The sequence below is a fragment of the Melopsittacus undulatus genome, chromosome Z (assembly GCF_012275295.1).
Source record: "Melopsittacus undulatus isolate bMelUnd1 chromosome Z, bMelUnd1.mat.Z, whole genome shotgun sequence".
NCBI classification, from domain to species: domain Eukaryota; kingdom Metazoa; phylum Chordata; class Aves; order Psittaciformes; family Psittaculidae; genus Melopsittacus; species Melopsittacus undulatus.
The window spans coordinates 38,932,259-38,946,460 of NC_047557.1; the positions used below are offsets into that span (position 1 = coordinate 38,932,259).

The window sequence follows — 14,202 nt, forward strand, 5'->3', positions numbered from 1 at the left end:
CAAACCAATAAATAGTGTGAACACCAAGCAAAGAAAGGAGGAAACAATAAAAAATAATAATAATAATATAAAAAAGACTAATCCCAAAATACCCAAGGTAGAGGAACAGAAAATAAATGTTTTTTTAAAATAATTGGGTATGACATCAACTGTTGAAACTACCAGCTACATGAAAGTAATAATGTGGTCCAAATCCCTGAGAGAAAAGAGTACTTGATTTTTTAATTTTTTCTTCTTTGAATATAAATTTGTCTTTTACTCAAAAGAAATAGCTGGGTAGAGTAAAAGGCAGGTTGTTTCGCTAATACAATGCCTTTATGCTCAGAAAAATAAAAAAAAAAATTAAGATGCAGTTTGAATCAGATCAGCATAAAGAATTTTTTTCAGTTTAAACTAATATTCTTTTTTTTCCCAGCAGTGCAAAAGAATGGCTAGTGTTAGTCTGACTAATACTGAAACGCTTACCTTATTTTCTTTTGGCAGGGTAATCAAGTCTTAAGTATGTATTACTTTTTAAACCCTACTTCTTGTTTGTTTTGTTTTGGGGCAGGGATTTTTTTATAACTAAATGTTCTGGATTTCATATACACATCTTACTAAACTGGTTTTCTTTTTATTTTTTCACTGGAATTGTAGAGAGGTTGAGACTCAACAACAGGCTTAAGCAGCACTACAGTAGGTCTTTTGAAAGGTGAATGGGCTCTTAGGCACTCTCCCTTCCCTTCATTTAAAGAAGACCTTCCTTTTTATTTCATTATTAATTCAGTTTCTGAGTCTTTAATTTACTGTTATTTTTTGCATCTCAGTATCCAGCAAGAGGGAGCTGGCAATATAGTTTACTGACCCAGATATTTTCCTTTAGCACAGCAGTTTTATACACATTAGTGCAGTGGAATCTGTAGCACATTCCAACAGGGCTCTGTTGGACAGGGCTCTGTCTGTCAGGACACTCTAGTTGGTGTCCTAGTTCAACAGCATTAATGTGGTGTTTCTCATTATCTGCAGTGATTTACTCACCAGCATACTTGTAAATGGCAACTAGCAAGATATCAAATATATTTAAGACTCTTGAAACTAAATTAGTATATTGCAAACGTAAAATTCTTACCTGTTAATTGGGAGAAATCACCAGAAGAACAAGTCTCCAGCAGGATAGACAGACACTTTTTTCGAGATCGAACAGTATTGAACATTTGTAACTGTAAAGTCTGCATAAATACTTCAGGATGTGTCCCTGTTTCCTCATGCCTCTGACTACAAATGTTAAAGGATGCTAGAAAAACTACAGGGGCTGTGTAAGCAGAAAAGTAAATTCATGTTTTAGGAACAGTTGCTGTCTCATCATAACTGTACTCATAAAATGCAGAAACAAAATCCATACTTTCATTCTGGACAGGCCAAGAGAGCCTTTCACACAAGGCACTAGGATCTCATCCAGGTACAAATTGGGTCATGTCTGTTTCGGTGTTTTACAAAGCTTGATTATTTTCTCCTTTTATCCTCATTTGAATCTGGCAGAAAAAAAAAAAAAAGGGGGACAGCATTTGGGGATGCATTTCTAATAGAAGTTGTGAAAAAAGGCAGGGGGCACATACAGCCCTGAATCATTAATGAATCATTCAAGCATGAAAGCAGCCTAACATAAATCTTCATTGGATAAGAAATGCAGGTCTGCTGTAGATACATGAGGTTCCTCACAGGCTGTTGGTCTGGAACGCAAAACACAGAAGTGGTATTCCTTAATTCCTGCTGCCTTGTTCCTGGGTCATGAATAATTAGTGAAAGAGAACTGTAAGCTGCAACTACATGGTTTGGTAATGATCTGGCTTCACCAGGTAAGGTACAAGTCATGATGAGGCAAATGCTTCAGTATGCTGCAGCTTTAAGCCTCATCTCCCAGAATTCATTCTGCAGAGCCGTGCATGCTGAAGTATTTTCATTTAGCTGTTTAAAAGCAAATGTCCCTATAATAAAATATCTCTGACAGCTAGTAGTGAAAGCAACCAGCACATCATGCAGAGATAAAAGGTGAACAAGATACATACGAAGAATGCTGCAGATCAGGACTGATTTTATCAACAGAGATAAAGATTATATTGGCAGTGTGACAGTGTTGACTCCTTGCCTGATTATAGTGCAGTCTTATTTTAAATCCTCCACTTTTTGAATGAACAAAAACATGGGTCAAGCTTTAGGGCAACAGTGGAAAGAAGAAACAATTCATCTTCCCAAAATCATGGTAAACCATGGCAGCGCAAAGACCTGCCTGTAAGGTCCAGATTAGTAAAAAGCTGCTTCACCAGGTTGGGAGGCAAAGGATGTTCAAAGGATAACTAGCTGTGAGAAGTGTTCATTTGTAGTCAGATTTTCTGCTGTGTTCATGCAATTTTGGCTGCTTATAAGCCCAGTCTCCACACTTTTTGGGGGGTTCGTGCTGAGTTCTAGCTGATAGCCTCACACAGCAACATTAACTTTGATTAAGCCTACTTGCTGAAAATCTGCCTGGACTAAAGGCCCCTTAATTCAGACAGGAGTTCACCCATCACAGAGACAAAATAGCTATGGATAGTTACAGTTAACCTAAACCATAAGGGAGGTTGAACATATCTGTTTACCACCTTAGAAGATTTTGTGCATTCAAAACAGGCAAAAGTCCACAGTATCAGCTAAGTCTTTGAGATGCTGAACTCTCAGCACCTTGGACTGAAGTATCATGATATTTTGCATTGGTTCTGTCTAAAATTCTAGTTAAGTCTTGGGCATGATCCCCCAAATGGTAATAGTTCTGGTATGAGTCTCAGCATTCTTTCTACTTCCATCTTTTTTTCCCAGTTATTCATCTTCTTTATTTTATTAATTGAATTCACTAGACCTCTTAAAAATAAAGTAACAGTTACTGTGGAAAGACATCCTTTTTATTCTAATGTAACAAAATTACATACTTCTGTTTTATTTTTAACAGAGCAGCAATTTGTTCTGCTGAAGTGGGTTTTTTGGAGGCATGCAGGGAGGAGGGAAGAAAGAGAAGTTCAAAATTTAGGATTATGTATGATCTGATACATGCAAAGTGCTTCACTTAGTTTTCCTGTAGTGACAAGCTGTTCTGTGCTTGCAATTTATATGAGGCCCTTTAATTAAGCTGGAGTTCACTGCGCTTGTATTTATTTTGAGATGTACTTTGTTCTTCCGCTGAACTCCTGTTGTTCAGTATTTTTAGTCCCTGATGTGCAGACTGCTTCACCTTTGGCTTCCCCTTCTCCTTCACAGGAGAAGGGCGTTTTGCTGAGTGGTGGAGCCACCAAGCACAGTGACGCAAATTAGACATTCCCAGCATTAGCTGATCCAGTTGCCAGGCTGTCACACTTCTCTTCAGTGCTACGGAGATGCCTGTTGCTGCAAAAATCATGTAGGAAATTGCAAACCATTGTGAGGATGTTATGAACAGATTGTGTTGTGACAATACTGTATTCAGCCACTTCTTGCCAGCAGCTCCCGGAGCTGCCCGTGAGAAGGGAGATGTTCCTCTTTCCTACCTGGTAGGGTAGGAAGGTTTTTCTCTTTCTTCGGCCTTTTGACCTGCCTGGCTGGCTGCTAACCTCTGTGGCATAGTTTGTCATCTGTGGCATGGGAAGCACATCATGAACATGTACAGTGGAGAGGTTGATCTCATCAGCTCACATTTTTATTGTGTTTTGGGATGGGACATATATAGAAATGTGTGTTTATACCCACATGACCTGTGCTCTACAGGTTGGACAAGCAGACAGCCTATACTGCAGGAAAAGCTTCCATGCCAGTTGTTGAGGAGATAAGAAAAAAACATCTGGAATCACTTCTCATTTTGAGGAAAAGGTGGTCAAACACTGGAACAAGCTTCCTGGAGAGGCAGTTGATGCCCCAACCCTGTCAGTGGCATTTGGCATCTGGCCTTTGGCATATTAAGAGGTGCTTGGACAACACCCTTAATAACATGCTTTAGCTTTTGTTCAGCCCTGAAGTGGTCAGACAGTTGGATTAGATGATTGTTGTAGATCTTCCACCTGAAACTATTACATTCTATTCAAGCTGTGGTATGGGGATAGACATCAAGCGGTTTGCCAGAAACATCTGTAGAGTCAACGGGGAGAAAGAAAATACAGCGTTAAAGTATAATTTTCAGTATTTGTGCTGTGTCTCGGGAAGACTTTGAAGGGTGTAATTGGAAAACAAGTCTACTTCAACTGGGGAGGATAACTAACATGAATGTTTTCTCACATTAATTGTTTTAGTCATCATCCAAATCAATTGACTGGTTGAGCTAAGCCAGTTTCTTATTACTTCATCTAGTTTGCCTTTTCACTGTCTAACATCCTGTACTACTGTCACTGATGCCAAAATCTCTCTTACCAGCCTCTGAATACCCTAGAGCTCTCGAGTCAAGTGAAAGTAGAATAGGTGCTACAGGAAGGCTACAACGAATTTTTTTGAATACACTCTTGCAGAGCTGTTTTAGCAAGCAAACTGAAGTTTGTCACCAAAGTATTGTCTTAGCCTTGACCACTTTATATACTTCCTTTCCCCATTACAGTACACTGTTATTTGTGTCCTGATGTTTCCAGACATCAGATGCTGCTACAATTCAGTGGTTCTGTATGAATAGGAATCTAGGAATGTGGGGGCAACAATGCTGCTGAATATGAGTTTAAAATATGTTTGCACAGTTCTGAATTAAAGATAACACTTAAGTAAAAAAAAAAAAAAAAAAAAAAAAAACAAACATTGAAACAGTTCATACTGGCAAAAGGAAAAAGAGAAAAATATAATAGGTACTCAGATCAAAATGTTTCATGAGTAAAGGAAAGGCACTGATGAAAAGCTTCACAAGAAGCAGAGGCCCAGGAGCAGCTACTGCCATGGCAACCAAAGGAGCATGGGGATTTACACTTCTGTATGTCTTAGTGCAGTCTTAGCCAAGAGTGAAACTGGCTTGAAATAACAGCCTCCCTGTGTTCATTCTTATTCTTTATGAATTGTGTATCTCATCTCACTGCTTCAATGCTTTATCTTATAGTGATGGGTCACTGACTACACATGTTTCTGCATGTGTTAGAAGCTTAATTCTTAGGTTATTTATCTGACTTTCTGCTATATAAAATCGTGAGTTGAAATTGGTTGCTAATTTCAGTCAAAAATACTTATTCAATGCCACATGCCATAAATCAGGTCCAGCACCAATTATATACCTAATTCCTTCTAGTAATGCATTGTGAATACTAAATCTAATGTTAATCTAACACAAGAACATTCCTTCATCTCTAATTTCACCCTGTATCACTGAACATTTTTCTTCTTTATACAAATTTTATCTCATAAAAAATACTGTGTATTAATCCTATTTAACAAGATTCTCATAAAATGTATGAAGATCATCTTGTAGCCATCAGGACATTTTGAGATCCAAATGCTGCTGCCCTAATTTAATTTATTTTTTTTAAAAGTGCCCTGGTTTCAATGATGGTATTGTGTTTTAACATTTCAGATCACAGTATTTCGCATGGGATCAGAAGGACACCAGGATATTGATTTAGCTATCCTGACAGCATTATTGAAAGGTAATCGAGTTTCACTCCACAGTGTGTCTGTATGAACCCAAATGGACTCTGTTATCTGTGCTGTGCTTAAACCTGTGTTTCTTGACAATACCTACAAATTTATACTGTGAAATTGAAGCATGCTTTTTGCTCTAACTGCTTTATACAAATCCAGCTCTTTTTTAATGTTTAAATAGCTATTGTTTTTCCTTCCTGAATTTTTATTCTCCACCCACAACTACTAATGCATCACAAGAAACATCAGTGTTGAACCCCACTAGTTACTTGAAAAGATACTCATAAGAAGACAGCCAAAGAATGTCTCACACGTCGACTACCTTGGCGGCTTGTAGAACATCCAGAAAGAGGTTATCTCCCTCTAGACAAAACTGGCACTATTGTCAAAGTGAAATGATTCCTGTAGTCATCCTAGGGAAGTCTAGGAAATTCAAAGGATTTCTTCCACCCTCTGCTTAGCTGATAAAGCTAAGAATTTTGCTGCTGGAGTAGTAGGGGGTTTAATGTTAAGGTCTCTAGATCTTTCTAAGCCATTACATTACAATTTAAAAGATTGTCTGACAATAAATATGCTGTTGCTACAGGTCAATATAAACCCTGGTCTTGCCTACACACCATTTATCTTGGCTTTCTTCAAAATATGATACTGTTGGGTAATTTAATATCTGCTTGTGAATACAGAAGCAGGTGTGATTTGAAAGGCTCTGAAGCATATGTACTTACCTGATGGATGATTGCTTATCTTGGCAGTGGCTAGGAGGTTCTAGCCTTCCTTTTATATATTTCCAAAATCGGTTTTCACAAATTCCATGTATCAACCATGTTCATCTTGTTGCTGTCTGGACAGGTTTATGCTATGTAGTACAGGCCATACTACCCACACCTGAATAAGAGAGTCTGTGATGCCATATGGAAGACTTGAATTTAAATCATTACAAAAAATATAATAGGTTTACTAGGTATTCAGATTGTAATGAGAATTATTCTTGCTTGTTCCAGGACTCGGTTTTATTCTCAGTTTCTTCCTGTGCAGGCATACAAAAGCTGTATGAAGAAAAAAGACAGAAGGCATCAATAACTTCAGCTAACTAAGCAAAATAGTGTTTTACCTTTTACACAATTACAAATCCCATTTCAAACGTTACTTCAAACATTTAAGACAATAATCTGAACAGAAGGAGTAAACAAGTACTGGTCACCTCAAAAGTATGTTTGCAAGCTGCTAGCTACCAGCTAAGGAAATGAACTGGAATTATTCTGCTCCAGTAGTCTTTGTCTCTTTAGTCTTCTGTAGGTTTGCTTTCTCCACTACTTCTGCTCATTTCCATCAAGATAAAAGTTGTTTGAGCTGCAGATAACATGTCTATTTTGCTGCTATCCTGAGGTAACAAGTTTTGGCCATCGGCATAATTAAATCTCAAGACATTTTAGACATCCTCACACAGAAACAATATAAATCAACATGAAATAAGGAACAAGAAATTTATTCAAAGCAAGGAATGAGAATTGCATCTGTCACCAAATTCCTCTTTTCTATCCTTAGGAAATATTTTAATTGAAACTTTCATTTAATTTATCTTAAGTATAACTGGATCCTTTATTATCCTCACTGTAAAGTCTATTCATATTTGTTCTGAAGGCAATCACTGAAACTATTGCTATTGATTTATATTAGTGAGATACAGATTGTTTTACAGTTGTGATTCTACTTTGTCTAGGTATATTTCCAAAGTTTGAATCCCAGTAATGGATCCCTGAAGACTTTTACCACCTTGAAAGCTGCCTCTTAGAAGGTGAAAAAATTGCATCATAGACCTAGGAAGGATTGCTTTCTATTTGGAAAGTTCTTTTGCAGTATTTACTTTAGTAACTGTAGTACAGGTGCAGTCTGTGTATATGAGTAATCCCCTCTGATCTGAAATACATATTTTGCAAGTGCCTAACTGGTCCTGTTGTCTTCTTGGTAAAATAAAATTACCTTTACTCTCCATAAAAGTAGTGCAAGACATAGTTGTGAAGTTCTGTTAGCTCAGAAGGTGCCTGCATCTGTGTAAGTAATTTTCACATCTCCTTTCATGATTGCCAGTCAATCTTGGTAGTCTGCTGATGGGCAGGAGTGCTTGTGTCTTGCTCAAGAGTCAGAGGAACTACAACTTACACCTTATCTTCCCTGCTCTTCAGCACTTTCTGATTATGAAGGTACTCGGTGAAGATTAAATTTATCTGGTGCCTCTTGTTAATCTGAGCTTTGTGATCACAGGGAATGAAAGTCTATATAATTCTGTAATCAATGTGTGCAAAGTCAGTCAAGTCATTTGTTCTTATAAAATGTCTTTGTACAAAGTTTCTGGCCCACCCTGAAAGAAATGCTGCCTTTCCATAAGTATACCTCACCAGGGTGATGGATAGTTGGGTTTTCATCAAATCAAGAAATCTAAGATGGCAATGCTGAACCACTCATCTGTCGATTTACTAGTAACCAAATCTGAAGACTGAGTCTGAATTACCTTGAAATTCATAAATTTAGATTCAGAAATTAATCTCTTGCACCTCTTCAGTATTGTGTGAAAAGAGGGCAGAGAAAAGTATGGAACTGTGTGAGTGATTATTGGTCATTTTTTCTCAGTCTCACTGATGAGGATTTTGCAGTTCTTGCTAGCCCGTATTCAAGGCGTGTACCAGATAATTACCAATCCCACCCTGGTGTGATTTATTCAGCAACTAGGAGGAGGACAAGGATTGGGAAACAGGAAGTATCATTTCCTGTTTGCTTTGTAAAATTTGTGATGAGCTAGTCTCTCTTTAAACAAGCCATCAGGCACACTGCCAATGCAGGAACTTTCACAGACCCCAAACCCTGCTCTGAATATGAGACATTATTTCCCTGTTTGTTTTCATGAGTCATTTGTTTAATCTTGTCAGCAGATCTATCTTTCTTAGAAGTGATTTCCAATAAACTAGGGAATGGCATCCAAACTGGTTATCAATTTGTATTGAATAGATGTCACAACAGCATATGGCTTGTGAATTCCTTTAAAAAAAAAACAGTTCAAGAGACATGTAAATATGGGAAGTTTCCAATTGCATGAATTTATAGCAAGTAAATTTATTGACACAGTTTAACTGTTTGTGCTCTCTTAACTTGAACAGTTGGAACTCAAAAATTAATTGATTTTGTCCTTTTGCAGCTGCTAACTGAGCAGAAGGCATACGACAGGGAAGTTAAAGACAGCATATGGAGATGTTCTAAAATATAATTGGTTTGGAGTGGCATCAAAACCCTAGTTCACGAAGCTCTTACAATGTCTGGAGCGCCAGACATGTTTCAGATGGTGCTCTAAAAGCTTCCCCAGGGCAATCGTCAGCACCTGGAAAGAGGTGCTGGGTGGTATGTGGTAGCATTAATACCATGCAACCCTCTGAGATGAGCCATGTCAAGCTAATGCAGACCTGATGTCTCTGCATACTTTCCAGCCTGTGAATAAGTCATGATTCATGCCCATTGAACAGTTATCATGCAGTATCAGATGGTCTTAGAAGACATTGTGATGGTCTGCCAACCATGAAATCGCTGACACAGAAGGATTTCAGAGTTAGGCCAGATATCTGGTTACTGCCCTTATAGCTGTTGTTGCTGTCTGCTTTGTTATTGTCAATTGATTTGCTAAATGCCAGGAAGGTGCCTGTAGCAAATGCAGTGGAAACACAGCCTTTTCACCAAAGAGTTGCTGAAACACAAGACCTGCTGAGATGTAGAACAGAAAGTTAATTTGGGTTGCTACTTTCTATAATCTAACTATTTTCTTTAAATGATTATTCAAAGAGGACACTAACATGCTTAGGAGCACTGTGGAAATAAATCTCCAACAACCTTTTTGTGTCTAGATAGATGAGGTTTGTGTCATTTCAGCTTTGAAGATTCTGAGCACTAGTTGTCACAGACTATCCCAAGAGAATCTTTTAGAGGTTTGGATTGATCACAGTAAACTTTAGCCAGTATACAAAAGCCTGTAGTCTTATCTGTTCAGTAATCTGGGATCATGCAAGGGCACAACACTAATAGTCTGACATGTACCTTGGCTCACCTGGGGTACAGAGTCAAGTTTATGATCCCAGGCTTTATCATCAAGGATTATTGCATTTTTGATAGACTGTATGACTTTTCACCAGAAGAATCTATGTAAGACATCCAAGCACTCCTTGATGGCTGCCTAAGAGCATAAAGTTAGCATCTGCAGGAACTAACAGCTGATTCAGATCACCTTGTTCATTTAACTTTGCAACATCTTCGCATTGTCTATCTATACCCAGAAATATCTATACTGAAATAAAATATTCCCAGTCAGTGCATTGCATTCCAGGTTCAACCATTCTTCTACAAGCAGAGGAAGGCAAGGAAGAGTCCCATTGCTGACATGAGTCATACTGTCATAAAACATTCTTTTGAGGAATATATCTCAGGCCCAGTCAGACATCCAAATACTGAGTACATATTACAGAGACAGTAGTCAGAGTGCCTAAAACACTGTTTAAAGCAGTAAGTATATTACAGTAATGAAAAAACTGTAACACAACTAAGCAGAGAATCTTTCCAAGAGATAAAATGAAATAGAAATATACAGAAGTGCTAATTTCTCACTACTGACAGTGTTAAGGGCCTAAGATGTGGGTCCAGTGTGATCCCAGTATTGCAGCAGGTTATTAAGTCTACCTTATTTTTTGATTTCCCAAATATTCACTGGCTTTGATTTGAATACATTACAGGGGCACTCCTGCATGAGATGATTCCTCTAAGAGGTCACTGTTTCTTCTTAATGATTCAAATTCATGTTCTTTGGCATTGAATGAAATCAAAGAAATGATTGAAAGGAGACAATATCTTAAGAAAGCCCACCTCACATTTGTTCTAGGGAGACTTTCTTGTAGTAATGGAATTATTTTTACTTCTTAATTCTTGATAGAATCCTGAATACTTTTTTTTTTCATTTGAATCAAAAGTCATCAGTTCATTCTGGAATAAAATTGATTAAATAGCATCACCAGCCCATATGCTGCTCTGCACAAACTTCTGTAGCTTTTATTTTTCTTTTCCTCTTGTGTAATGCCAGTGTAATCCACATTCACCTGAAAACCACAGAGGGAAGGCAGGAAAGAGGAGAAAGGTGCAAGACCTTTGCAGCAGCAAGCCTCACTCTGGGAGCAACCATCCCACTCTGGCTTTCTTTCCTCTCTGCTTGGTGTTTGGAGCAATAAGCATGCTCAAAAACAGTTCTGATGAACTGCAGGGCTTGGGGGCTTTTCTGGAGATGCAGCCACCCCCATGTACCCAGTTGCTCTTTCACATGATCAGATCCACCAGAAGACCCTGTGGTCATCCAGCAGCCCTAAAGCATGAAAAGGCACAGGAAGGCCAGGCTTCTTGTCACAGACTGGGGACAGAAGGTGTTCACCTGGCTTCTCCATTATTTGGCTTGAGTTTGGGCTGAAGTGGGGGCAGTGTAAGTAGCCCACTTCCTTCCCCACGTCCATCTTATCTACTTTTGAGCCAGAATGGTTTCTAACCAGGCTGCACCCTTGGCTACCCAGACAGCATGCTGGAGATGGAGCTTCCCCATCACATGTGCAAAAACATACCAGGCTGGGGGATCGCCGTGACTGTCCCTGGGTTTTGGAGTTCATGCATGTGCTTCCTCCACTGCTCACCACAGAGCTTGCCTGGGCACCTGCCAAAGCTTTCACTTTTGCAGGTGCATGGGTAGAAAGAAGATCCAATGACATTTTGAGAGGATCTGTTGTTTGCTTCAGAAAGATGGAAAACTATTAGCTCTCTGTACTTAACTTACACTATCATACCCACTGCGGGTAGTATTTTTCTGTTTTTATAAATATAACTGCAGAGACATCTTTGCCCTTCCCAAAGGTAAATATTTTCTGTTCTTGAATGTTGTATGTTGCTTGTGTAAGAAACTCAGAAAAGTTCAGATGTTGTTGGCATCCCCCATGAAGTCTCCTGTGAGAGCTTTTGTCTGTGTCTTGTTATATAGCAATGAGAAGCTGAGTCCTACGTACTTCTTAGTCATAGAAAAGTCTTTTACTGTTTTTCTCTGGTTTTGTGTTCTTAATTTCTTTCTGTCGTTCTGCTCCTGCATCACCTACCTTTTTATCAGAGCTCATTTCTGTCATAAAATGAAAGTGGATGATCTGCAGTCCAGCACCTCCCAAATAATTACTGCAGATACTGTCAAGTATTCAACAAAGTTTCATGGCAGTGAACTGGCTGAAAAGTTGAGAGTTACAAAATTAAACTTTAGGGTAAGTTTCCCAAAAGTCTGCTGACCATACCCTTCACAGGACATTTCAGTGGCCAGTGTGTTCCATTTTATGTTTTCTGTGCCTCCAGTTTCAGAGTCCGCTTTCAGCTGGAGCATTGTGTGATTTTGAATAGTACAGAAATGAGAACAGAAGCAATGAAAAGCTCTTGTTTGTCCTCACTCCATGATACCAGTACAAAAATTAATAAAAACAAGAAAACAGTGGAGATATGAGGCCTTTAAAAAATGAGCCTTTATACAGTTGCCTGATCTCCTCAAGCAGCTGTGTAGTCAAAAGTCGAAGAGCCCTTTATTTATTTGGTCGATCAGTTCATTTGGGCCAGTTCTCCCTAAGACACTGAAGCACAAATACTGTTTTATTATTACAAATCAGCTAATAACTGTTAAATCCTTACTGAAACATTACAAAAGCACAGCAGGGCAGGAATGTCCCACAGCGTACATTAAAACTTCAGGGAAAAACATAACCTGCCTTCCAAAAAACAAACAGCTCCAAATGTACCTTATCATCTGCATAGTTTCTTATTTAATTTGAAAACATTGACAACAGCTTTATAACATGCTTTCTTACATGACTATTGCATGTGTGAAGAGAAATTTGTCCCACCAAGACCTGCCATAGGGGAGAAATTCCCATGCTTGTACAGGATCCCCACCTTATCAGGTGGGAATGTATAAAATGTGTATAAAATGTACAACTCTTGAAATCAGTAGGTCTGTGTGAGTTGAACCTCTTCATAATTGCTAAATGCAGAAGTATGTGTGTGCTCATACGCACGTGTGTGCGTGCGCATATTCTGCAGCTGGGTCAGTATCCCACCTGGCTTCTGCTCTTGCTTCCCATCCAAGAGGAGAGAAAACAGTTCACTCCACTGCAAGTTGCATCTGCTAATGTCATGTCTACCTACTGTATTTTTCAAGGGGGATGTGAGGAAAAAAATAATATTCATGAGACAATCTGAGAAGCATGGATTCAGATTTGCTAAACAGTATTTTATTTCAGGGACAGTGTAAGCCTTTGGTTTGTTTTAATATTTATCAGTTGCAGAAATGACATGGACATCTGTGAGAGGAATTACCATGGTGGTCTGTTGGCTGAGTCTAAAGTATTTCTTGTTTCTTTTTTCTCCTCCTCTCCTCCCTGCACCCCTGTATGTATACACAGGAGCTAACGCATCTGCTCCCGACCAGCTGAGCCTAGCATTAGCGTGGAACAGAGTAGACATCGCCCGCAGTCAGATCTTTATTTACGGGCAACAGTGGCCGGTACAGTATATATACAGCATCTTCTACTGAAACACTTTAAACGCTACTCAACATTAAATCCATTCTGTTGGCAGTGGTGGTCTAACACAGTATAGATTATACTGAGTCATGCTCCCAGTCAAACACAAAGTCTCCGTTCACAGCTCCTGAAGGCAGGCAGTTCCAAAGATATTAATGTTTGCTTGTTCAAGGAAATGGTGACATCTAGCGATGCCTTAACACTGAGACCACACCTTTAAAGAAATGGGAAGCAACACTTTTACACTATCAAGTAATGATTCTGAAAGCTGAGAAAAGTGTCTGTTTACAGCCGTGTTACAGTGTGACTATAAACTAATGGCAAGGCAAAATTTCTTTTTGCTCTTCAAGCAGTGCTTTTTATATGGAAATACTGAATTTGATGATGATCAGATGTCCAAAGTAGCTGCACAGATGCTGGAAGTCATCAAATGGACCACAAGAGCTGATCGGCAATGCTACTGCAAAAGTGCTGTGGCTCCAAACCTGAGCTGGTGTTAATTTCATGCCCAGTGCTGCTCTGCATTGATCTGTTTCACGGCTGCCCCATCCTATGCTCCAGCTGCCAGCTGTGGGGACAGGCTGCCTGACCAACACTGTTCCCTAGGGGCCACATGGGGAGAGCTTCTCTGCAGCAGTGGGAGGGCTGTAAATAGAAGGTATATTGAGTGCTGTGTGGGGCAGAGGAGGAGGTCGACTCCCAACTTGTGCTGCAATTTCTACAGTGCTGGTTGTCAACCAGAAATAAAAAAAAAAAAATCCAAGCAGGACTCTACCTGTAGCTCCTTAAAGCCTACCATGCTTTCATTCAGAAGGCGTAATTGGATCATAGTATTTATTAGTGTGACATTTATGTTGCCACCATCATGAAAATTTTGTAAGCTATGATTAGATGAGCATTTACAACCCCACACGGAAAAAATATAACAAAAGGAAAAACTTCTGTTTAAATATCCTTGCTTTAAATGTAATGTTTGTAGCTCACTGCTCCTTAAAGC

At 39.0% G+C, this 14,202-nt stretch overlaps 1 protein-coding gene across 1 annotated transcript in view; it reads left to right on the top strand.

Annotated features, from left to right (window-relative positions):
- TRPM3 (transient receptor potential cation channel subfamily M member 3) overlaps window positions 1-14,202 on the top strand; it is a 385,189-nt gene that overhangs the window by 310,100 nt on the left and 60,887 nt on the right. Inside the window, exons 9-10 of the mRNA XM_005154951.2 lie at window positions 5,519-5,591; window positions 13,086-13,186. Coding sequence (XP_005155008.1) covers window positions 5,519-5,591; window positions 13,086-13,186 — 174 coding nt within the window. The remainder of the gene's footprint in view (window positions 1-5,518; window positions 5,592-13,085; window positions 13,187-14,202) is intronic.